The sequence below is a fragment of the Mauremys reevesii genome, linkage group 2 (genome assembly GCF_016161935.1).
Source record: "Mauremys reevesii isolate NIE-2019 linkage group 2, ASM1616193v1, whole genome shotgun sequence".
In the NCBI taxonomy this organism is placed as follows: domain Eukaryota; kingdom Metazoa; phylum Chordata; order Testudines; family Geoemydidae; genus Mauremys; species Mauremys reevesii.
The window spans coordinates 285,257,787-285,282,024 of NC_052624.1; the positions used below are offsets into that span (position 1 = coordinate 285,257,787).

A 24,238-nucleotide genomic window follows, 5' to 3' on the forward strand; every position below is an offset into this window, starting at 1 on the left:
CTGGGAGGGGAGTGGGGCCTAGTGGGTTAGAGCAGGGGGGTGCTGGGAGCCAGGGCTTCTGGGTTCTGTTCCAGCTCTGGGACGGGAGTGGGCTCCAGCAGAGCCACAGGAAGGATGAGTCAGGGGGTTCCTGGCTCTGGGAGGGGAGTGTGTCCTAGTGGTTACAGCAGAGGGCTGTGGCGTCAGGGCTTCTAGCCCCAGCTCTGCACTGATTCACTGCATGACCCTGCGTGAGTCACTTCCCCCGGGAGCCCGTTCCCCGGCTGTGGTGTGTGCTGGGGCTGACGAGGCCGGTGTGACGGTCGGGGCTCGTCAGGGCAGAGCGAGGTGCCCGTCTGCAGGAGAACCCCCCGTGCTGTTCACAAACCCCCACAGTCCCTGTGGCGGGACGGGGGCTGCCTCCCGAGAGGGAGTTAAGGCCCAGAGGGGAACGGATTGGCCCTGGTGGAGTGGGGACCCGGAGCCTGTCGTCCACGCGTCTGCCCCGTGCAGGGCTTCCCTTCCTCGTGGAGGAGCTGGGGCCGCTGGGCGGATGAGCCGTCCCGTCTCCAGGGCCGGGGCTGGAGCCGTGTTGGGCAATAGGCTCGGTGCAGGTCCTGCCTGCTCATTTCCTCCCGGCGGGGGCAGCTCTGCTGACGATGCTGGAGCGGGGCTGTGCCCGCTCTCCTGGCAGAGCAGAGCCCCGCCACTCCCCGGCGGCGGGACAATGGGCTGGGCTGGGTAACTCGCAGCCACCCTGCCCTGCCCCTATCGCAGGAGGATCTGCAGAGCTGGACGGGTTCTGTGGAATGGTTAACCCGAGGCAATCTCACCCTGAGCCAATCACAGGCGGCAGCAGCAAATACCTGCAGGATTAGAGCCACTGCTCCCCACAGCTCTGGCTCTCTGGCCCCGGGAGCCTGGCCGGAGCCAGCGTGGGCCTCGAGGACGCTGCCATGGCGCTCCTGGTGCCCCTGGTTCTGCTCTGCCTGGGGGCGGCTGTGTGCCCGGGGCGAGGGGCGCTGGTGCCCAGCCAGGCGCAGGTGCTGCAGAGCGTGTGGGCCCTGCTGGCGTCGGGAGAAGGCTCTCTGCCCCACGCTGCCCTGGACTCCCTCTTAAGTATCCTGGCGGCCCGTGTGCAGTGCCCAGCAGTGCCGTGTGAAAAGGTAACGCCGCAGCCAGGCGCCGTCCGCTCCCCTCCTTCCTCTGCGGGTCGGGAGCAAAGACTGGGTCAAACTCCAGCCCGGGCGGGAGGGGCCGAGGCAGCAGGAACGGCAGGTTCCCAGCCGGGGCATCGCGGCCAGGCCGGCCGGGGGGGAACGCGGGTGCGACACAAGGGGGAGATGTTAAGGGAGGGGGCGTGCAGGGATGGCTGTGGCCGGAGGAGCATCTCCCCGAGGGGTGGGGGAGCCCTGGCGTAGCTGGTGCGTTCAGAAATGGCGCTAGCACATGCCGGGCAGGGGTGGGAGGGTCTCCTGGCTGCCCCGGCTGGTGGCTGGGATCCAGGCCAGCTCCCGCACCCGCACCGGGAGGGGCAGGGAGGCGGCTCCTTTGTTCCTGACAGTTTGTCATCGCTTAAGCCCGTACTCCCTTGCCGTAAGCACAGGGCGTCTCTCCCCAGACACAGAACCGGCCTCGGCCCGTTTCCCTGGCAGGTTCCTCCCCGGGGCCCCGTCTGCACCGGCATGAACCGCCCCTAGCACCGTCCAGTGTTCGCTAGTGTAGACGGCCGCAGGCAGCTCAAGCCCCTTGTGAGCAGAATCAGCCCAGACTGGGCCAGTCTGTGGCCTCGATTCTATCACGTCCGTCTCATCTGCGCCCGGCAGGCCCCGGCTGGTCTCCAGGGCTGAGGTGATTCAGACTGTTCCCATTGACTAGTTCAAATCCTGGGCAGTCTCTGGGCAGGGAAATCCCCTAGGAAGTCAGTGGGAGTTTGGTCTGCGCTGCAAGGGAGCAAGGCTCAGAATCTGCCCCTCCCTGCTGCCAGCGGGAGCCTGGTGTGCCTGCTTCGCACGGGTGTCCCTGGCCAACCAAGGGGCAAGGGAGGGGGCATCGGGCCTGAGCGCCATCCAGCGTGCGTGCGTGCGTGCGTGCACTCTGGGTCTGCATGCTCCCCTTGTGTCCAGCCTGTGTGTACCTGTGGGGTGTGCACTGTTTGCAGTGTGTGTGTGTGCGTGTAGCATATGTGCACTATGTGCATTTGTATGCAGTGTGGGGTGCGCAGAGTGTACGTGGGGTTGTGTGCACACAGTGGAGGTGGGCAGTGTGTGCGCACGCAGTGTGGGGTGTGCAGTGTCTACGTGGGGGTGCAGTGGGGGTGCAGAGTGTGTACATGTGTGTGCCTGCAGTGGGGGTGTGTGTGCAGGGTGTGTGTGTGCAGTGTATATGCGTGTGCACAGTGTGGAGTGTGCAGTGTGTAGGTGTGTGTGTGTGCAGTGGGGGTGCGCAGTGTGTAGGGGTGTGTGTGTGTAGTGGGGGTGTGCAGTGTGTAGGTGTGGGGGTGTGTAGTGGGGGTGTGAAGTGTGTAGTTGTGGGTGTGTGTGCAGTGGGGTGTGCAGTGTGTAGGTGTGTGTGTGCAGTGGGGGTGCAGTGTGTAGGGGTGGGTGTGTGCAGTGGGGTGTGCAGTGTGTAGGTGTGTGTGTGTGTGCAGTGGGGGTGCACGGTGTGTGGAGTGTGTGTAGTGGGGGTGTGCAGTGTGTAGGTGTGGGTGTGTGTAGTGGGGGTGTGCCGTGTGTAGGGGTGGGTGTGTGTAGTGGGGGTGCGCAGTGTGTAGGTGTGGGTGTGTGCAGTGGGGGTGCACGGTGTGTGGGTGTGTGTAGTGGGGTGTGCAGTGTGTAGGGGTGGGTGTGTGCAGTGGGGGTGCACGGTGTGTAGGGGTGGGTGTGTGCAGTGGGGGTGCACGGTGTGTGGGTGTGAGTAGTGGGGTGCACGGTGTGTGGGTGTGGGTGTGTGCAGTGGGGGTGCACGGTGTGTAGGGGTGGGTGTGTGTAGTGGGGGTGCACGGTGTGTAGGTGTGGGTGTGTGCAGTGGGGTGCAGTGTGTAGGTGTGTGTGTGCAGTGGGGTGCACGGTGTGTGGGTGTGGGTGTGTGCAGTGGGGTGAGCAGTGTGTAGGTGTGGGTGTGGGGTGCACGGTGTGTCGGGGTGGGTGTGTGATGTGGGGTTTGCAGTGTGTTGGGGTGGGTGTGTGCTGTGGGGGTGGACTGTGTGTGGGTGTGTGCAGTGGGGGTGCACGGTGTGTAGGTGTGGGTGTGTGCAGTGGGGTGTGCAGTGTGTGTGTGGTGTGGGTGTGTGCAGTGTGGGTGTGTGTGTGTGTGCAGTGGGGTGCGGTGTGTGGTGTGTGTGCAGTGGGGGTGCTCGGTGTGTAGGTGGGGGTGTGTGCAGTGGGGGTGCACGGTGTGTAGGTGTGGGTGTGTGCAGTGGGTGTGCCGTGTGTAGGGGTGTGGGTGTGTGCAGTGGGGGTGCACGGTGTGTAGGTGGGGGGGTGTGCAGTGGGGTGCACGGTGTGTAGATGTGGGTGTGTGCAGTGGGGGTGCGCAGTGTGTAGATGTGGGTGTGTGCAGTGGGGTTGAACGGTGTGTAGGGCTGGGTGTGTGCAGTGGTGTGGGCTGTGTGTAGGGGTGGGTGTGTGTAGTGGGGGTGCACGGTGTGTAGGGGTGTGTGTAGTGGGGGTGCACGGTGTGTAGGTGTGGGTGTGTGCAGTGGGGGTGCACGGTGTGTAGGTGTGGGTGTGTGCAGTGGGGGTGCACGGTGTGTAGGTGTGGGTGTGTGCAGTGGGGGTGCACGGTGTGTAGGTGTGGGTGTGTGTAGTGGGGGTGTGCAGTGTGTAGGGGTGGGTGTGTGTAGTGGGGGTGCACGGTGAGTAGGTGTGGGTGTGTGCAGTGGGGTGCACGGTGAGTAGGTGTTGGTGTGTGCAGTGGGGGTGCACGGTGTGTAGGTGTGGGTGTGTGCAGTGGGGGTGCACGGTGTGTAGGGGTGGGTGTGTGCAGTGGGATGCACGGTGTAGGTGTGGGTGTGTGTAGTGGGGGTGCACGGTGTGTAGGTGTGGGTGTGTGAAGTGGGGTGTGCAGTGTGTAGGGGTGGGTGTGTGCAGTGGGGGTGCACGGTGTGTAGGTGTGGGTGTGTGCAGTGGGGGTGCACGGTGTGTAGGTGTGGGTGTGTGCAGTGGGGTGTGCAGTGTGTAGGTGTGGGTGTGTGTAGTGGGGGTGCACGGTGTGTGGGTGTGTGCAGTGGGGGTGCACGGTGTGTAGGTGTGGGTGTGTGCAGTGGGGGTGGAGGGTGTGTAGGGGTGGGTGTGGGCAGTGGGGGTGCTGGGTGTGTGGGTGTGTGTAGTGGGGGTGCATGGTGTGTGTGGGTGTGTGCAGTGGGGGTGCACGGTGTGTAGGTGTGGGTGTGTGCAGTGGGGGTGCACGGTGTGTGGGTGTGGGTGTGTGCAGTGGGGGTGCACGGTGGGTGGGTGTGTGCAGTGGGGTGCACGGTGTGTGGGTGTGTGCAGTGGGGGTGCACGGTGTGTGGGTGTGTGTAGTGGGGGTGCACGGTGTGTGGGTGTGGGTGTGTGCAGTGGGGTGTGCAGTGTGTAGGGGTGTGTGTGTGTAGTGGGGGTGCACGGTGTGTAGGTGTGGGTGTGTGCAGTGGGGGTGCACGGTGTGTGGGTGTGGGTGTGTGCAGTGGGGGTGCACGGTGTGTGGGTGTGGGTGTGTGCAGTGGGGGTGCACGGTGTGTAGGTGTGGGTGTGTGCAGTGGGGTGCGCAGTGTGTAGGTGTGGGTGTGTGCAGTGGGGGTGCACGGTGTGTAGGTGTGGGTGTGTGCAGTGGGGGTGCACGGTGTGTAGGGGTGGGTGTGTGCAGTGGGGGTGCACGGTGTGTGGGTGTGTGTAGTGGGGTGTGCAGTGTGTAGGGGTGGGTGTGTGCAGTGGGGGTGCACAGTGTGTGGGTGTGTGTAGTGGGGTGTGCAGTGTGTAGGGGTGTGTGTGTGTAGTGGGGGTGCACGGTGTGTGGGTGTGGGTGTGTGTAGTGGGGGTGCACAGTGTGTGGGTGTGGGTGTGTATAGTGAGGGTGCACAGTGTGGGTGTGTGCCTGGGGCTCACAGCACAGTGCTGAAAATAGCCAGAGTTGGGGCTCTGAGACCCCCCCCCCCGCGTCCGAGCCCGAGCGCCAGCCGAGCCGGCGCGGCTCCAGGGCCATTGCCCGCGGCTGAGAGCTGGGCTCTGAGACTGGCTGCCCCGGGGGTGTTTTGCACCTGCGATGAGCCCAGTGCCCCCTGGCTAGAGCCTGCAGTGAGCCGCCCGTCCCCGCTGCCTGGGGCCGGGCGCCCGGCCAGCCTCGCTCGCCTGAGAAGAGCTGCTGAAGGGCCGACAAGAGGCAAACGCTCTCCTGGGCAGGGCTCCCCTGGGCCTGGGCTATCAGTAGTGTCCCTTCCTGCCCAGGACACCACGGGCCTGTCCTAGCATCACGTCCCAGGGACGACCCCGCCTGCGTGGCACTGAAGGGCGTGTCAGTGCGTCGGGCCTGCCAAGAGCCTGGTGTGTGAGCTCACTGCCACCTCCCTGGCGCGAGCGAGCCCACCTGACATGGGGAAACCGAGGCACGAGGTGGCAAACACAACCGGCCTGCTGGTCACAGTGCCCGGTGCCCACCGCCCCCGAGAGCTGCTGGGTGCTCAGCATGTCCCAGAATCCGGCCACGCGTCCGGGTGCCAATGTCAGGTGTCCGACTGTGAGACCATCGGCTCAGCCGTCACTGCTCGTGGTGCAGAACCCTAGGAAAAGCCGATTTCTTCTGATGCTTCCGAGCGGGATCTCAGCCAGGGGTGGGGCCCAGGGTCCACCCTGTCCCTCTCAAGGGGGCTGAGGGCTCTGGGGAGGGTCCTGGGATGGGCAAGGTTGGAAACCGTCGGCCTAGACCCTTCCCCAGCTCTCTGGAAGCAGCAGGGCCCGAAGCTCACACAGCAACTCAGCAACGGCCCGGAGCCGGGCACTAGCAGGGTAACGCGCTGGGGAGCCCAGTTCCTCGGGCCCCAGGCTCACTGCCCCAAGGGCGCCAAGGTCTATGTGGTGTGGTGTGTGCCAGCCCCAGCTCTGCCCCTCTGCCCACAGTGCATCTCCGTGCCGGACATCTTCACGCTCGTGGGCAAGGCAGGGACGGGCGACGCCAACCTCACGGCGACGGAGCTCCCGCAGCTCGGTGCCGGCCTGCTGCTCTACCTGACAGACCCCGCGGCCACCTGCGCCGCAGCGAGGGGCGGCCAGTGGGTGGCCGAGGCCGGGGCCTTCCTCACCCGCTTCTCCAGCGGGAATCCCGCGGCGGGGCCCACGGCGGAGAAAGTGGCGGAGCTGCTGGGAGGCCTGCGGGAGAATTACAGAGACGCAGACAGGCACCAGGTAAGTGTGTGTGTGTGTGCGCGTGTGCGTGCGTGTGTGTGTATGTGTGTGTATGTGTGTGCGTGCTCCCTGCTGGGGAATCCTGGGTGTGGCACTACTGCCCCCGACACTGGGCTTACAAAACTGTCTGGAGGGCCGGGTAGGGAAGGCTGAGCCTCCCCAAATAGCCTGGTCCCCACCCCCTATCTGCCCCCTCCCACTCCCCCCCCCAGAAACCCCGACCCATCCACCCCCCACCTGGCCTTTTAAATCACCGCTGCTACCCTGGGGCCCCGGCAGCTATTTAAAGGGCCTGGGGCTCCGGCTGCAGTAGCGGCGGCTGGGAGCCCCAGGCCCTCTTCAGTTGCCGGCCTGGGGAAGCTGCCCCCTGCCAATACGGGCGGCTGTGTGCTGGCTCTTGCCGTGTGCCGTACGGACAGGGGCTTCCTGTCACCTCTGGGCTCAGGGCTTTCGCCCCGTGGGGGGCGGGCGCTTCGGGGCTTTCGCCCCCTGGGGGGCGGGTGCTTCGGGGCTTTCGCACCATGGGGGGCGGGCGCTTCGGGGCTTTAGCCCCATGGGGGGCAGGTGCTTCGGGGCTTTAGCCCCCTGGGGGGCGGGTGCTTCGGGGCTTTAGCCCCCTGGGGGGCGGGTGCTTCGGGGCTTTAGCCCCATGGGGGGCGGGCGCTTCAGGGCTTTAGCCCCATGGGGGGCGGGCGCTCCAGGGCTTTAGCCCCGTGACGGTGGCAGCATGGGCCTGGAGGGGTTGGGGCCGGGACTTCGGCTGAGGGGGTCGTGCTGAATGGACTCTGAGTGAGGCGGCGAGGCGCCATCTCCCAGTGCTGTGTCTGGAAGAAGCAGAGCAGGGATTTGGAGCAGTGGCAGCACAAATAAGCCCTTCACTAGAAATGTCTTGTCACCAGTTGTCCAGCCTTGCGATGGGCTGTTACCAGCTGGTCAGTTTTGCTGGGCAGGAGACAGGAGTGGCCCCTTCTTTGTTCCAGTGCATTGGGCTGGATTTTTGAGGCCACACACTGGAGTCGGGATGTTAACAACATTGTTGGCACCACACGCTGGGTGCGGTGCTCTGCAGGTTTGCATCGCTCCGTGGTGCACCAGTAGCTGACGTAGATTGAGTTGTTTTTTTGTACAGTCCCATTCTCCGTCCCGCCCTGCACTGACTAGCTCAAGTCATGCAAGCCCCGTGGCAGGGCTGTGCTGCCGTCCCTGGCAGAGCTGGGGCGCAAGGTGTGTGCGGGGGTGAAGTCAGCTTAGAGTCCCTCTCTGAAAACACCAACACTCCCAGCCAGGTCCGACTGCCCCAGTGGTTCCGTGTGCCGGGATCCTGGCCCATGCCAGGCCCAGTGCCCTCTGCTCACGAGCCCTGTGCCAGTCAGTGGAGTGCGGGTGGGGCCAGGACTCTGTCACCCGCCCACAGCGATAGCCCTCTGTCACCGAGTCCCCGGGCGCTGCTCTGGAACTGCTCCCCACCAAGCCAGGCAGGACTCTGGGGAGCCTCCTCTCCCTCGGAGCAGCCTGTCTGCAGGGCAAGAAGCTCCCACGGCTTCACCTCCTGGGTCTCTCCTTGGAGCATTCAGCATCCTCTGCCCCTCCGTGCGCTTCCCATAGCGAGTCCCCCCAGCGGGGTCCTGGGGAAGCCACAGGGTCCTGCCCCCCCACTTCGCAGTCAGACGTGACTCTCAGCCAGCCAGTAACACAGAGGTTTATTCGATGACAGGAACAGGGTCTAAAACAGAGCTTGTAGGTACCACGAATGGGACCCGTCGGCCGGGTCCATTCTGGGGGGCAGTGAGCCAGACCCCCACGTCTGCCCTCACTCCTTGTCCCCAGCCAGCTCCAGACTCCCAAAACCCCTCCAGCCCCTCCTTTCTGCTCAGCTCCTTTCCCAGGCCAGGAGGTCACCTGACCTCTTTGTCTCCAACACCTTCAGTTGGCACCTTTGCAGGGGAGGGGCCCCGGCCATCAGTTGCTAGGAGACAGAGTGCCAGGCATTCAGGCGCACCGGCCCCTTCCCCTGCAGCAATCACACCCCCTTCTCCCACCACCTGGATACTTAAGAACTGCAGAGGGGACACTGAGGCACCAACACAGTATTCAGAGCAAACATTAAGAACATTCCCAGTTCGTCACATCTCCCCCTGCCACAGCGTCACCCCGCTGACTCGAGACGCCGGTCACGTTGCCCCAGAGCAGCTCAGGCGGGGCCGTGGGACAGTCCGTGCAGTGCCAAGAGCCACCCGAGAGCTGGAGCGAGGCGGCCGCGTGAGCCGGGCCCTTTCCAGCCAAGTGGCGCTGCCAGGGCTGCTGGCGAGAGAGCTGGGACTGCAGCCAAGGAGGAAATTGGCTGGTCCACCTGTTAGCAAACAGCTCCTGGGACCGAGGCTGGAACTGGCCAGCAGAGCCTGGCGGGGGTGTCCAACCCACCAGCTGTGACCCCCCTCCTTGAACACTGTAGGGAGAGGGGCCGAGGTCCCCCCGGGAGCCTATGGGACACCCTGACCTGTCACTGTCACACTAACGCCTTGCCCCCGTCCCCATATCACCAGATCCCACCTCTAGGGCACGTCTCGTGGTACCTGGGGGAGGGTCCTAAAGCTCCAGGCCCTGGAGTCAGGGGATTACGGGAGACTCGCAGCGCAAACGCCCAGCAGCTTTCAGCCCTCTGGGCTGCTGAGAAAAGCAGAAGACGGCTACCCCGAGACCCCCCTTTGGTATTTCTAAGCCCATCCCATTGATGGGTGGGCCTGGATCGGGCATGTCAGCTGCTGCTGTTCCCCAACACCCCCCAGGCCTGTGCCCCCCAAGCCACAGGAGAGCTCCCAGAGCCTGTTCCAGTGTCCGGACTCATCTCCTCTCGGTGGTGCTTTCTCACTCTCCTTCCCCTGTGTGTCCCACCCCCACACCGCCAAATCCACCCCACACTCTCCCCCATGGCGGCTGGGCTGGACTGGGAGCCGTTCTCATCAGCCGTCTCCCCCCAGCCGTGCCTGGACGCGGTCCGTGTCCTGCAGAAGAGCACCGCGGTCTCTGGCCAGGTGGCGGCCGACGTGGCCGGGCGGGTGCTGGTGACGATCATGTACCACGTGCTGCTGGGGGACTGTTTCCACGCCCTGCCGCCCCCCCACTACTTCCTGGGGTACATCTTCCATCGCTATGGCAACGAGTCCCAGAACCTGACGCTGGCAGGTGAGTCAGGGCAGTCGTGGCCGGGGGTAACCGAGGGCTCAGTTCAGTTCCCCCCCCGCCCCCGGCTCCTCCTTGCAGGGCCCCAGAATCCTTTGCAGCAGCCACTGGGGGAGGGCTGGGTCCCCAGGGGGACGGCACTTTGCTGAGCCCCTGCCCCATGGGAAAGGCTGGCACAGGGCGATGGGTCCTGCAGCCCTACAGCTCCGTGGCCAGTAGCGCTTGGCATGGGTTTCCCTGCTGGCTCCAGGTGTTTGCAGGGCGCCCTCCGGTGGCAGGCTCAGGGATGGCCACGAGCCCGGTCCCTGCCAGGGCTGGCGCTGGTTCCGAGAGGCCCCCGGGCACGGGCCTGCTCCGGCCCCCCGCAGGCCGATGGCGTCATGCAGTGTCCTCATTGCAGCCCAGAGAGCTGGGGTCCCCCGCAGCCTGGCTGGGATCGCCCCTCGCACCGGGGGAAATTCCTGCAAAGCCCCGGCCCAGCCCCGGCCTCAGCAGCGCCCTCTCCGGGGGGGGGGGGGGGGAGCAGCGGGGATGTTCGCTCTGGGCAGCTTGTGCGCCAGCATCCCCGGGCCCCAGCCAGCTCTGAGCCCGGGGCAGCCGGCAGGGGGTGAGCCCTGGGGTGGGGGAGGATTAGATGGGGACGGGGCAGGAGGCTGCAGTGATGGAGCTGGGCGGGCGGCTGCAGGGGAAGGGCCGCTCCTGCCGAGGGGCGAGTGGGCAGGGAGTGGGCATGACGGGCTTGGCCTGTGACAGGCCTGAGCACACTGATGGCCAAGCTGGCCTTGGGGCCAGAGGACGAGCACACGGACCATCACCATGACGACGAAGCACACGCCGATCACCACGAGGAGCCCGCGTCAGCTCCCCACGCCAGCCAGCGCCCCGGCAAGCACACGAACCCCGACGATCGCTTGGGCCCGCACCACAGCGACACGCCCAGGCGGCTGAGACGGAGCCTCCCTGGGCAGACAGAGCCGGACGATCCCGGTCTCGTCTGGGACACGGTAGGTAGCGGGGCCACGGCTCTCCCCGGGCCGGCTGTCCGGGGGCAGGGGCGTCTGGAGAATCGTTGGGTGAAAGCCAGAGGGGCCCAGAGCAGAGTCTGACTTCCTGGGTGTCACAGGCCCCCAGCACCCCCAGGCGACCCACAGCCCACAGGCAGAGCACAGCAGGCACCGCAATGGCAGGGCAACGTCCCAGTGAGCTGCACCCAGCTAATCCTGGCAAGTGACCCACATGCTGCAGGGGAAGGTGAAGCCCCTGAGGTCCCTGCCAGCCTGACTGGGGAACTCCTTGCCCACCCCCCGCCCAGGGCCCCGTCTCCTGCCATGGCCATTCCGAGTGCTCGAGAGGAAGGAGATAAATCCTCGGGGCAGATCCCTTCCCGACCCGCCGGTGGCCGGCTGAGGCCCTGAAGCAGAGACACAAACTGGAAGTGTCCAGCTCTCTCCTTCCTGACCCCAGTTCGCTTGCTCTCCCTACAACCCCTGTGGGGGGCTGTCCCCAGCCCGAGAACAGAACCCAGGAGTCCTGACTCCCTCGCTCCCCTCCCAGGGCTGTTGGCACCGCCTGGCAGCAGCCTGGCTGGGCAGAGGCCTGGGGGCAAAGCCGCGGGATCGGGACGTTTCCCACCCGTGTTTGAGTTTGGGGCCGAGTCGTGTCCTGCTGTCTGGTTCGCAAGGGGCAGCCGCCCGCAGCCCTCGGGGCAGGTCCCAGTGGCAGGAAACAAAGAGCCGCCAGCCCAGGCAGCGTGGCAGCAAGAGCGTCATGCATGGGCCTCGGGCTGGCAGCGAACCAGGGCAGGGCAGGCTGAGACCCAGGAAACCTTCTGGGGGTGGGCTGGGTCCATGTCGCTGGAGCCGGCACGAAGCCCTGGAGAGGCCACTACCCACTGGCTCAGGGCTCTGGGCCGCGGGGGCTTGGATCCGTGGCTTGGGTGCCGCCGACTCTGTCAGTAACTCCCCATCTGTGTTTCCAGATGTGTCTGAGCCCTGGCGACCTCCTGGAGATTTACAGCCTCGACTCCGACGCAGGGATCTCTGGCTCGGACTTCACCAGCCTCAGCCCGGCTCTGATCCAGCAGCAGCTCAGCGGGGCCTGCTCTGCTCGTCACCTGAGTGACCCCGGTGGCCGACTGACCGTGGCAGAGAGTAAGGCCCTGTCTCCGGCTGTGCTGCTTTCTGTGCGGGGGCTGCTGGGCGAGAGGGGCCCCATGGCTGGGCTTGGTGGTGCCTGGGTGTTAGAACAAGGGGCAGCCCCCGGGGCGTGCAGAGATCTCTCCATTTCAAAGCATCCGGTGGTGGGGCGGGAGGTGGTGCCCCCATGTCCTCACAGCCCCTAACAGCTCGGGACTGAGGACAGTGCCTCAGCCCCTGCCCTCTCCCGCGTCTTGTGCCCTGCAGGGACAGACCCCAGCTCCTTCCTGCCTCAAGGGCCTGGGGGAGGAGCTGGCGGGGGCATCTGGCTGTGCTGCCTGGGAGTTCTGCGTCTTGCTGTGCAGGGCGGTGCGGGGCTCTGGGCCGGGGTGGGTAACAGCCGCTCTCTGTGCAGGGTACATCTATGGCTCGCTGGCCACGCTGGTGATCTGCCTGTGCGCACTGCTTGGCATCGTCCTGCTCCTGTGCACCGCTTGCGCCAGCGCCTACCCTTACGTCATCCAGGGCTTTGTCAGCCTGGCCGTGGGCTCGCTCACCGGGGACGCCCTGCTCCACCTCATCCCCCAGGTGAGCAGCTGGGCCTGCCGGGGGCCCGCTCCCGGGGACTGCGTGCACAGCTCGGAAATGGGCGTGGGTGAGCACCCGGGTGGCTGTGTGCGTGGGCACGTGGGCCAGTGCATGTGGGCATGTAGGAGTGTGAGTGGGCACATGGGAGTGTGTGCACGTGGGTGTATGTATGGGCACGTGGGTGTGCGTATGGGCACATGGGAGTGTGTGCACGTGGGTGTATGTATGGGCACGTGGGTGTGCGTATGGGCACGTGGGAGTGTGTGCACGTGGGTGTATGTATGGGCACGTGGGTGTGCGTATGGGCACGTGGGAGTGTGTGCACGTGGGTGTATGTATGGGCACGTGGGTGTGCGTATGGGCACGTGGGAGTGTGTGCACGTGGGTGTATGTATGGGCACGTGGGTGTGCGTATGGGCACGTGGGAGTGTGTGCACGTGGGTGTATGTATGGGTATGTGAGTGTGCGTATGGGCACGTGGGAGTGTGTGCACGTGGGTGTATGTATGGGCACGTGGGTGTGCGTATGGGCACATGGGAGTGTGTGCACGTGGGTGTATGTATGGGTACGTGAGTGTGCGTACGGGCACATGGGAGTGTGTGCACGTGGGTGTATGTATGGGTACGTGAGTGTGCGTATGGGCACATGGGAGTGTGTGCACGTGGGTGTATGTATGGGCGTGTGGGTGTGCGTATGGGCACGTGGGACTGTGTGCACGTCGGTGTATGTATGGGTACGTGAGTGTGCGTACGGGCACATGGGAGTGTGTGCACGTGGGTGTATGTATGGGTGTGTGGGTGTGCGTATGGGCACATGGGAGTGTGTGCACGTGGGTGTATGTATGGGCACATGGGACTATGTGCACGTCAGTGTATGTATGGGTACGTGGGACTGTGTGCACGTGACGAAGTGGGAATGTTCTGGCTGTGTTCTGTGAATGCTGAGTGGGGAGTGTTGACCTGGGAAGGTTGCAGGGGCCCCAGATGGACCTAACTAAAGGGGTCCTGTTGTCTGTACCAGCAAGACCTGTTTTGGACTGTGCTCCTGTCGTCTAAATAAACCTTCTGTGTTACTGGCTGGCTGAGAGTCACGTCTGACTGCAGAGTGGGGGATGCAGGACCCTGTGGCTTCCCCAGGGCCCCGCCTGGGCAGACTCGCTGTGGGAAGCGCACGGAGGGGCAGAGGATGCTGAATGCTCCAAGGAGAGACCCAGGAGGTGAAGCCGTAGGAGCTTCTTGCCCTGCAGACAGGCTGCTCCGAGGGAGAGGAGGCTCCCCAGAGTCCTGCCTGGCTTGGTGGGGAGCGGTTCCCAGAGCAGCGCCCGGGGACTCTGTGACAGTGCACATGGGTGTGCGTGTGGGCATGTGGATGTATGGATGGGCACATGGGTGTGCATATGGGCACGTGAGAGTGAGTGCATGTGAGTGTGCAGATGCCTACGTGTGTGCTGGCCAGTGTGGGGGGAGGGGGAGCATGCACATGGGTGTGTGGCACTGGCAGGGGCGTGTGCTTACACACGGAGAGTGTGCAGGCAGAGAGGGGGAGTCCCCACGTGCCCAAGCGAGCCCCCTGCCCCCGCTGAGACTCCCTTGTGCTCGTTGCAGTTCCTGGGCCTGCACTCGCACGCGGACGAGGGGCACGCGCACGGGGCTGAGGAGGCCGGGACCAGGGACACCATCTGGAAGCTGCTGGCCGTGCTGGGCGGCATCTATGCCTTCTTCCTCCTGGAGAAGTTCTTCAGTGTCCTCGGGAGCGACGAGCCCGAGGTCTGGGGGCGAGGGAGGCAGGGGGGCAGATGGGGGAGGGAGATGGGGTATTTTGGAGGGGTGGGGGGCACAGAAAAAGCAGGTGCTCTCCTCGGCAGTCAGCACTGACCCCAATGTCCCAGTGCGGCACTAGGGGGCGCTGTGGTGCTGGGAGCAGGGAGGGGGCTCAGCATGGGGCGCTGTGGTGCGGGGAGCGGGGTAGGGGCTCGGTAGGGGGCGCTGTGGTGCGGGAGCTGTGTGGGGGGCTCAGCAGGGGGCGCTGTGGTGCGGGGAGCGGGGCGGGGGCTCGGTAGGGGGCGCTGTGGTGGGGGGAGCGGGCGGGGGCTCGGTAGGGGCGCTGTGGTGCAGGGAGCGGGCGGGGGCTCGGTAGGGGCGCTGTGGTGCGGGAAGCGGGGCGGGGCTCGGTAGGGGCGGTGTGGTGCATGGAGCGGGGCGGGGCTCGGTAGGGGCGCTGTGGTGCGTGGAGCGGGGCGGGGCTCGGTAGGGGCGCTGTGGTGCGTGGAGCGGGTGGGGCTCGGTAGGGGCGCTGTGGTGCGGGAGGGGGCGGGGCTCGGTAGGGGCGCTGTGGTGCGGGAGCGGGGCAAGGGCTCGGTAGGGGCGCTGTGGTACTTGGAGCGGGTCGGGGACTCGGTAGGGGCGCTGTGGTGCGGGAGCGGGGTGGGGGCTCGGTAGGGGCGCTGTGGTGCGGGAGCGGGCGGGGCTCGGTAGGGGCGCTGTGGTACTTGGAGCGGGAGCGGGCTCGGTAGGGCGCTGTGGTGCAGGGAGTGGGGCGGGGCTCGGTAGGGGCGCTGTGGTGCGGGAGCAGGAGCAGGCTCGGTAGGGGCGCTGTGGTGCGGGAGGCGGGGCTCGGTGGGCGCTGTGGTGCAGGGAGCGGGCTCGGTAGGGGGCGCTGTGGTACTTGGAGCGGGCGGGGCTCGGTAGGGGCGCTGTGGTGCGTGGAGGCGGGGCTCGGTAGGGGCGCTGTGGTGCGTGGAGGGGGCGGGGCTCGGTAGGGGCGCTGTGGTGCGGGAGGCGGGGGCTCGGTGGGGCGCTGTGGTGCGGGGAGGCGGGGCTCGGTAGGGGTGTTGTGGTGCAGGAGCGGAGCGGGCTCGGTAGGGGCGCTGTGGTGTGGGAGCTGGGCAGGGGCTCGGTAGGGGCGCTGTGGTGCGGGAGGCGGGGGGCTCGGTAGGGGCGCTGTGGTGCGGGAGCGGGCGGGGGCCTCGGTAGGGGCGCTGTGGTGCGGGAGCGGGGCGGGGCTCGGTAGGGGCGCTGTGGTGCGTGGAGCGGGGCGGGGCTCGGTAGGGCGCTGTGGTGCGGGGAGGGGGGGCGGGGGCTCGGTAGGGGGCGCTGTGGTGCGGGGAGGGGGGCGAGGGCTCGGTAGAGGGCGCTGTGGTGCTCTGGGCTGTGGGTGGCTGTTGCACCTGCCACGCCCCCAAGGCGGGTGCCCGTGGGGCCCGTGGGTCACTCCCCGTCGGTGCCGTGGGGGGCGCTGGGTGAGCCGTGTGTGTTGCTCCGGCAGGAGGAGGCTGGCAGGGGGCACCCGCACGACCACGCCATGTCCCTGCAACTCTACCAGGCCGAGCAGAGGAGGAAGAAGCAGGAGAAAGGAGCCTCGCAGGCCGACCTGGTAAGGCCCAGCCCCCAGGATGGGGGGCGGAGGGGGAGGGGGATGACGCAGGCTGCAGGGCAGGGCCAGCCAGGTGGGCCTCACCCACTGGGCAGCGCCAGGTACAGCCCAGTGGGCACGTCCCTGAATGTTGCCTGGCCCTTGCTAACTTCACGGCCCGGCACAGCTCTGGGGCCGGCCTGGTAGTGAAGGGGTTAAGGGCAGTTCTAACAGGGGCTGTGCCTGCGTCCTGCCCACAGCTGGGTGGAGCGGGGCGCGTGTCCCATGCCAGCTGTGCCTGGCCCTGCGGGGGGCTGTGGCCAGGGGTCCCAGGCTCTGGGCCCCATGGGGCACCCTCAGGCGGCTGCTGCCAGCAGAGGGCTCCCCCGGGTGAGGGCCAACCCTCATGCTCCGTGTCCGTCCCTCCCTCCTCCAGGTCACCGCCGAGGAAGCCAGTCTCAGAAAAACGGGGCAGGGGAGACGCACCCGGGGTGAGTGACTTAGTGCCTCTGCCACCGCAAGGGGCACCAGCCCTGTGAGCCTCTCGGTGCCACTCGCCAGCCCCAGCAACCTGCATCCCAGCCCCGGAACCCCCAATCAGCCCCCACCGAACCCCAGAACCCATCCCAGAACCCTCAATCAGCCCCCCACCCCAACCTGGAACCACCAATCAGCCCCCACCGAACCCCATCCCAGAACCCTCAATCAGCCCCCCACCCCAACCTGGAACCCCCAATCAGCCCCCACCGAACCCCAGAACCCCATCCCAGAACCCTCAATCAGCCCCCCACCCCAACCTGGAACCCCAATCAGCCCCACCGAACCCCAGAACCCCATCCCAGAACCCTCACTCAGCCCCCCACCCCAACCTGGAACCCCCAATCAGCCCCCACCGAACCCCAGAACCCATCCCAGAACCCTCAATCAGCCCCACCCCAACCTGGAACCCCAATCAGCCCCCACCGAACCCATCCCAGAACCCGCAATCAGCCCCCCACCCTAACCTGGAACCTCCAATCAGCCCCCACCGAACCCCAGAACCCATCCCAGAACCCTCAATCAGCCCCCCACCCCAACCTGGAACCCCCAATCAGCCCCCACCGAACCCCAGAACCCATCCCAGAACCCTCAATCAGCCCCCCACCCCAACCTGGAACCCCAATCAGCCCCACCGAACCCATCCCAGAACCCTCAATCAGCCCCACCCTAACCTGGAACCTCCAATCAGCCCCACCGAACCCCAGAACCCATCCCAGAACCCTCAATCAGCCCCCACCCCAACCTGGAACCTCCAATCAGCCCCCACCGAACCCCATCCCAGAACCCTCAATCAGCCCCCCACCCCAACCTGGAACCCCCAATCAGCCCCCACGGAACCCATCCCAGAACCCTCAATCAGCCCCCACCCCAACCTGGAACCCCAATCAGCCCCCACCGAACCCCAGAACCCATCCCAGAACCCTCAATCAGCCCCCACCCCAACCTGGAACCCCAATCAGCCCCCACCAAACCCCAGAACCCCATCCCAGAACCCTCAATCAGCCCCACCCCAACCTGGAACCCCAATCAGCCCCACCGAACCCCAGAACCCATCCCAGAACCCTCAATCAGCCCCCACCCCAACCTGGAACCCCAATCAGCCCCCACCAAACCCCAGAACCCCATCCCAGAACCCTCAATCAGCCCCCACCCCGACCATGGAACCCCAATCAGCCCCAACTCCAGAACCCCCAATAAGCCCCCAACCCCAGCACCCCATCCCAGAACCCCCACTCAGCCCCCCACCCCGACCATGGAACTCCTCCACCAGACCACTGACCCCAGTCAGACCCACCCAGTGGGGCTAGGCCAGGGAGGAAGGAGCAGCTCAGGCACTGAGGAAAGACCTGGCATAGGGGGCTACCCTCTGTCTGGGGGGCCAGGGCAGCGGGGCCCTACAGCCTGTTACCCACAGCCTGGGAGCCAGCCAGCCCTTTGAGACTGCTGCTCCCTGGTGCTTCGCTGCCCCTGGTGCCCTCACCCCACCCCAAGACACGTTCAGCTTCTCCCCCAGCTTAGCGGTTTGGGAAAAGCAGAAATATTTGTTACCCCCTGTGACGGTGCTGCCCGTGGGAGCCAGCTGAGGTCACTCAATGAGGGTGAGCTGCAAACAAAACAGGGCAGACAAATCCCAAACGCTGGTGGTTATTCCAATACTTAGATTTACCAACCAGCACAGAACAGCTTCTGTAGCACCTCACTGTCACTCAGAAGTTCAAACCCTGCAGTTCCCTTAAAGTGCCCAGCCTCAGGCCTCTGTCCAGACACACGTCAGATATGATGATGATTCCTGAAAATCTCTCATCATAGAAAAGAAAAGGGTCTTCCAATCCCAAAGGATCAGCCACATACCCAGGTTCAATTATAACTTAGATCTTACCCAAAACACACGCTACAGCCAATTCTTATTAACTAAACTAAAATGTATTAAAAAAGAAAAGAGAGAGAGAGTTGGTTAAAAGATCAATCTACAGACAGACTTGAATTCAATTCTTGAGGTTCAGATACACAGTAGAGATGAGCTTGTAGTTGCCAAAAGTCCTTTTAGAAATAGTCCATAGGTTATAGTCCAATGTCCATATTCAGGGTGACTCCAGTCAGTGACTGGGGATCTCAGTCCTTGTGGCTTAAGGTTTCCCCTCTTGAAACCCAAAGCAGATCTGAGATGAAGCAGGATCGTGTCCCAGGGTTTTTATACATTTCCAGCAGCCCTTTGGCCTGAGAAAACAATAGGCTTAACTCCTTCTCCCAAACATCCTGGCAATTAGCACAGGGTAATTTATCCATTAACAGTTCAGATACAGGTGACCACAACCTGCAAAGAGACACAGAGACAATAATACTATTGCACTCCAGTGTCTTCCTAAATGTTAAAATTCCTTTTTTGATCTTTGAATCAAAGCTGTAGCAATAGACAAGCCTTGTTTGCTGCCATCCCAAGCCCTGAGCAAACAACCCCCCCTTCTGCCTCTAGCAATGCCGGCTGGTCATTTACAGATCTTCCTAACCAGTCTTTAAAGTTTAGCCATGGGGTGGGGGTCTGTGAGTTAATTAACTCTTTTCTGGCCCTGTCAGCTTCCAATGCAATATTACATTACACCCCCAACCCAGGTGGCAGTTGAACCCACAATCCCCAGCTCTAGAAGCTGGTGCCTTCTCCATTAGGCCGCTGGGTCTGTGGTGGGGGAAGGCACCTCTCACACACTGGAATAGTGAGAAGGGCTCGGCAGGGTTCCACCCCCCCCCAGAAGGACCAGGCCTGGCAGGACTTTCCCGCATGGGGCCATGTGGCTTTTCAGGGCTTCATGACCCATCCCCAAAGTATCCGCCGTTCACTGCTGTCAGAGACGGGAACCAGGGCCACTGGGATGACCCTGTGCAGGAGGAGGCAGGGACCCTGGCAAGCTGGGCCTGGGGGTCTGTGTGGGGCAGGGGACCCCAGGCTGGCTGGGTCTGGGGGTCTGTGTGGGGCGGGGGACCCCAGGCTGGCTGGTTCTGGGGGGCTGGGGCAGGGGGCCCCAGGCTGGCTGGGGCTGAGGGGCTGGGGCAGGGGGCCCCAGGCTGGCTGGGGCTGGGGGGCTGGGTGAGGCAGGGAGGTCCCAGGCTGGCTGGATCTGGGGCAGTGGGTCCCAGGCTGGCTGGGGCTGTGGGGCTGGGGCAGGGGGCCCCAGGCTGGCTGGGGCTGGGGGGCTGGGTATGTGGGGTAGGGGGCCCCAGGCTGCTGGTGGTCTCTCCATTGGGAGGGGACCGGCCCCTGGCCCAGCCCTGACTCCCCCTCGCTCCACAGAGCAGCGCATGATCCCCTACATGATCACCATCGGCGACGCCATCCACAACTTTGCCGACGGGCTGGCCGTGGGGGCCGCCTTCTCCACCTCCTGGAAGACGGGGCTGGCCACGTCACTGGCCGTGCTGTGCCACGAGCTGCCGCATGAGCTAGGTGGGCGCTGCCCCGGGGGTGGGGAGTTGCCGGATGCTCGGCCACACGGGGCTACCCCAAGGCTGTGCAGGGGGGTTATTCAGCCCAGACCCCATGGGAACCTCCCCAGGGACTCCGGTCCGGGACCGGCTCCGAGCAGCTCTTACGGGGCTAGCTGGGGTGGGTGACTCCTGGTCCAGCCCGGCTCTGGCTGGACCAGCCCAGGGGAGGGGGCGCCCAGCCCAGGGGAGGGGGCGCCCAGCGCAGGGGAGGTGGCGCCCAGCCCAGGCTGGCTAAGGGAGGCTCCGGCTGGACCAGCGCAGGGGAGGTGGCGCCCGGCCCAGGCTGGCTAAGGGAGGCTCCGGCTGGACCAGCCCAGGGGAGGGGGCGCACAGCCCAGGCTGGCTAAGGGAGGCTCCGGCTGGACCAGCCCAGGGGAGGTGGCGCCCAGCCCAGGCTGGCTAAGGGAGGCTCCGGCTGGACCAGCCCAGGGGAGGTGGCGCCCAGCCCAGGGGAGGTGGCGCCCGGCCCAGGCTGGCTAAGGGAGGCTCCGGCTGGACCAGCCCAGGGGAGGTGGCGCCCAGCCCAGGGGAGGGGGCGCCCAGCCCAGGCTGGCTAAGGGCGGCTCCGGCTGGACCAGCCCAGGGGAGGTGACGCCCAGCCCAGGGGAGGTGGCGCCCGGCCCAGGCTGGCTAAGGGAGGCTCCGGCTGGACCAGCCCAGGGGAGGTGACGCCCAGCCCAGGCTGGCTAAGGGAGGCTCCGGCTGGACCAGCCCAGGGGAGGTGATGCCCAGCGCAGGGGAGGTGGCGCCCAGCCCAGGGGAGGGGGCGCCCAGCCCAGGCTGGCTAAGGGCGGCTCTGGCTGGCCTGGCGTAGGGCGGGTGACCGGCAGCCCAGGCTAATGGCAGCCCCCGTGACGGGGTCTCATTCCCGCCCCCCAGGGGACTTCGCGGCCCTGCTGCACGCGGGGCTGAGCGTCAAGAAGGCCTTGCTGCTGAACTTCAGCAGCGCCCTGACCGCCTTCCTGGGGCTCTACATCGCGCTCTCGGTGGCGACGGGCGAGGAGTTCCAGGCCTGGATCTTCACCGTGGCCACGGGCCTCTTCCTCTACGTGGCCCTTTGCGACATGGTGAGCGACTCGCACGCAGGCGTCCCCTGCCCTGCCCTGCCCCCACGCCCAGCTCGCCAGGGGAACGCTCGGAGCCCTAATCCAAGGGTCCCACTGAGAGCTGAGTCTGGGGGACGGGGGAGCCCTGGGGAGGGCTAGCAGGGGCTATGGGTTTGGATTGAGGGGTGTCGGCGGAGCTGGGGGAGGGGGACCCCAGGGCTGGGCTAGCAGGGGCTGTGGGTCGGGGTTGAGGGGTGTCGGCGGAGCTGGGGGAGGGGGAACCCAGGGCTGGGCTAGCAGAGGCTGTGGGTCGGGATTGAGGGGTGTCGGTGGAGCTGGGGGAGGGGGAACCCAGGGCTGGGCTAGCAGGGGGCTGCGGGTCGGGGTTGAGGGGTTGTCGGCGGAGCTGGGGAGGGGAACCCAGGGCTGGGCTAGCAGGGGGCCGTGGGTCGGGATTGAGGGGTGTCGGCAGAGCTGGGGGCGGGGGAACCCAGGGGTGGGCTAGCAGTGGCTGTGGGTCGGGATTGAGGGTGTCGGCGGAGCTGGGGAGGGGAAACCAGGGGTGGGCTAGCAGGGGCTGTGGGTCGGGGTTGAGGGTGTCGGCGGAGCTGGGGAGGGGATACCCAGGGGTGGGCTAGCAGGGGCTGTGGGTTGGGATTGAGGGGTGTCGGCGGAGCTGGGGGAGGGGGAACCCAGGGGTGGGCTAGCAGGGGTCGGGGTTGAGGGTGTCGGCAGAGCTGGGGTGGGGTAACCCGGGGGTGGGCTAGCAGGGGCTGCGGGTCGGGATTGAGGGGTGTCGGCGGAGCTGGGGGAGGGGGAACCCAGGGGTGGGCTAGCAGGGGCTGTGGGTCGGGATTGAGGGGTGTCGGTGGAGCTGGGGAGGGGAACCCAGGGCTGGGCTAGCAGGGGCTGCGGGTCGGGGTTGAGGGGTGTCGGCGGAGCTGGGGGAGGGGGAAACCAGGGGTGGGCTAGCAGGGGCTGTGTGTCGGGGTTGAGGGGTGTCGGCGGAGCTGGGGAGGGGAACCCTGGGGTGGGCTAGCAGGGGCTGTGTGTCGGGATTGAGGGGTGTCGGTGGAGCTGGGGGAGGGTGAACCCAGGGCTGGGCTAGCAGGGGCTGCAGGTCGGGGTTGAGGGGTGTCGGCGGAGCTGGGGGAGGGGAACCCAGGGCTGGGCTAGCAGGGGCCGCGGGTCGGGGGTGGGGGGTGTCGGCGGAGGTGGGGGAGGGGGAACCCCGGGGTGGGCCTGCAGGGGGCTGCGGGTCGGGGTGGAGGGGGGTCGGTGGAGCTGGGGGCGGGGGAACCCAGGGCTGGGCTAGCAGGGGCTGTGTGTCGGGATTGAGGGGTGTCGGAGGAGCTGGGGGAGGGGGAACCCAGGGGTGGGCTAGCAGGGGCTGTGGGTCAGGATTGAGGGGTGTCGGTGGAGCTGGGGAGGAACCCAGGGTGGGCTAGCAGGGGCTGCGGGTCGGGGTTGAGGGGTGTCGGTGGAGCTGGGGGAGGGGGAACCCAGGGCTGGGCTAGCAGGGGGCTGTGGGTCGGGGTTGAGGGGTGTCGGCGGAGCTGGGGGAGGGGGAACCCAGGGCTGGGCTAGCAGGGGCTGCAGGTCGGGGTTGAGGGGTGTCGGCGGAGCTGGGGGAGGGGGAACCCAGGGGTGGGCTAGCAGGGGGCTGCAGGTCGGGGTTGAGGGGTGTCGGCGGAGCTGGGGGAGGGGGAACCCAGGGAGCTCGGGGGCGCTGCCTTTCGGAGGAGATGTAAAACGCAGGCCCCCCTTCCCTTCGGCCCCCTGCAGCTGGGATCTGGCCGGTCTGTGGCCGTGAGCCAGCTGCCCTGGCTCACCCCAGAGGTGGCTGCATTTCCGTGGTGGGCGCTGTGAATCCTGCCAGGAGAGTGTGGGCCGGGCGGGGCTGTGCCCCTGAGCCAGTGCGGCAGGGCTGCCGGGGCCACGCGCCCCAGGCTGGCTCCGGTCCGGGCACGGTGGCTGCTGGCTCTGCCCTAACGACCCCCCTTCCCTTCCAGCTGCCAACCATGATGAACGTGAAGGACAAGCGGCCCTGGCTGCTCTTCGCCCTGCACAACCTGGGCCTGCTGGGGGGCTGGGCCATCCTGCTGCTGCTGTCCCTGTATGAGGAGAACCTCACCCTGCTGTGACCCCCGCCCGGCCCCCTGGCCTGCGCCCACAGGGGGAGCTGGGGCTGCTGGCAGGCGGCACAAGCAGCCATGGACATGACTGAGGGGGGCTGACATTACTGATGCCCGGGGACCATCTGCCAGCGGTGGGGTCGCTGGTGGGGAGGGGCACAGCACAGAGCGCCCTGGGCCCCTGTCGGTTTGTGCTATTTATTGGGAAAGCAACACCCCCCCGGCCCTGCACGGGCACTCAGAGGGATGGCACCGTTCACACACCCCCGGCCCTGCGCGGGACTCAGAGGCGAGGCACCGTTCACACACCCCCGGCCCTGCGCGGGCACTCAGAGGGATGGCACCGTTCACACACCCCCGGCCCTGCGCGGGACTCAGAGGCGAGGCACCGTTCACACACCCCCGGGTCCTGCGTGGGCACTCAGAGGGATGGCACCGTTCACACCCGTCCCCTGGGCCCTGTGCGGGCACTCAGAGGGATGGCACCGTTCACACCCCCCCGGGCCCTGCACGGGCACTCAGAGGCGAGGCACCGTTCACACCCGTCCCCTGGGCCCTGCGCGGGCACTCGGAGGGATGGCACCGTTCACACACACCCAGCCCTGCACAGGCACTCAGAGGGATGGCACCGTTCACACCCGTCCCCTGGGCCCTGCGCGGGCACTCGGAGGGATGGCACCGTTCACACACCCCCAGCCCTGCACGGGCACTCAGAGGGATGGCACCGTTCACACCCGTCCCCTGGGCCCTGTGCGGGCACTCAAAGGGATGGCACCGTTCACACCCCCCCGGGCCCTGCATGGGCACTCAGAGGCGAGGCACCGTTCACACCCGTCCCCTGGGCCCTGTGCGGGCACTCGGAGGGATGGCACCGTTCAAACACCCCCAGCCCTGCACAGGCACTCAGAGGGATGGCACCGTTCACACCCGTCCCCTGGGCCCTGCGCGGGCACTCGGAGGGATGGCACCGTTCACACACCCCCAGCCCTGCACGGGCACTCAGAGGGATGGCACCGTTCACACCCGTCCCCTGGGCCCTGCGCGGGCACTCGGAGGGATGGCACCGTTCACACCCGTCCCCTGGGCCCTACGCAGGCACTCAGAGGGATGGCACCGTTCACACACCCCCAGCCCTGCACGGGCACTCGGAGGGATGGCACCATTCACACCCGCCCCCCGGGCCCTGTGCGGGACTCAGAGGCGAGGCACCGTTCACACCCGTCCCCTGGGCCCTGCGCGGGCACTCGGAGGGATGGCACCGTTCACACCCGTCCCCTGGGCCCTGCACGGGCACTCGGAGGGATGGCACCGTTCACACCCCCCGGGCCCTGTGCGGGACTCAGAGGCGAGGCACCGTTCACACCCCCCGGGCCCTGCGCGGGCACTCAGAGGCGAGGCACCATTCATACCCGCCCCCCAGGCCCTGC

The 24,238-nt window shown here is 66.3% G+C and overlaps 1 protein-coding gene across 1 annotated transcript; it reads left to right on the forward strand.

Annotated features, from left to right (window-relative positions):
- The first annotated feature begins 681 nt into the window (after positions 1-681).
- Positions 682-23,568, forward strand: SLC39A4 (solute carrier family 39 member 4). Its single transcript, XM_039521734.1, has 12 exons — positions 682-1,145; positions 6,072-6,356; positions 9,335-9,539; positions 10,290-10,540; positions 11,515-11,686; positions 12,087-12,259; positions 13,864-14,025; positions 15,524-15,631; positions 16,047-16,101; positions 19,437-19,589; positions 20,510-20,697; positions 22,689-23,568. The coding sequence occupies exons 1-12, from the start codon at positions 936-938 to the stop codon at positions 22,818-22,820; spliced, it is 2,094 nt and encodes a 697-aa protein (XP_039377668.1). The 5' UTR covers positions 682-935; the 3' UTR covers positions 22,821-23,568.
- Positions 23,569-24,238: the final 670 nt, after the last annotated feature.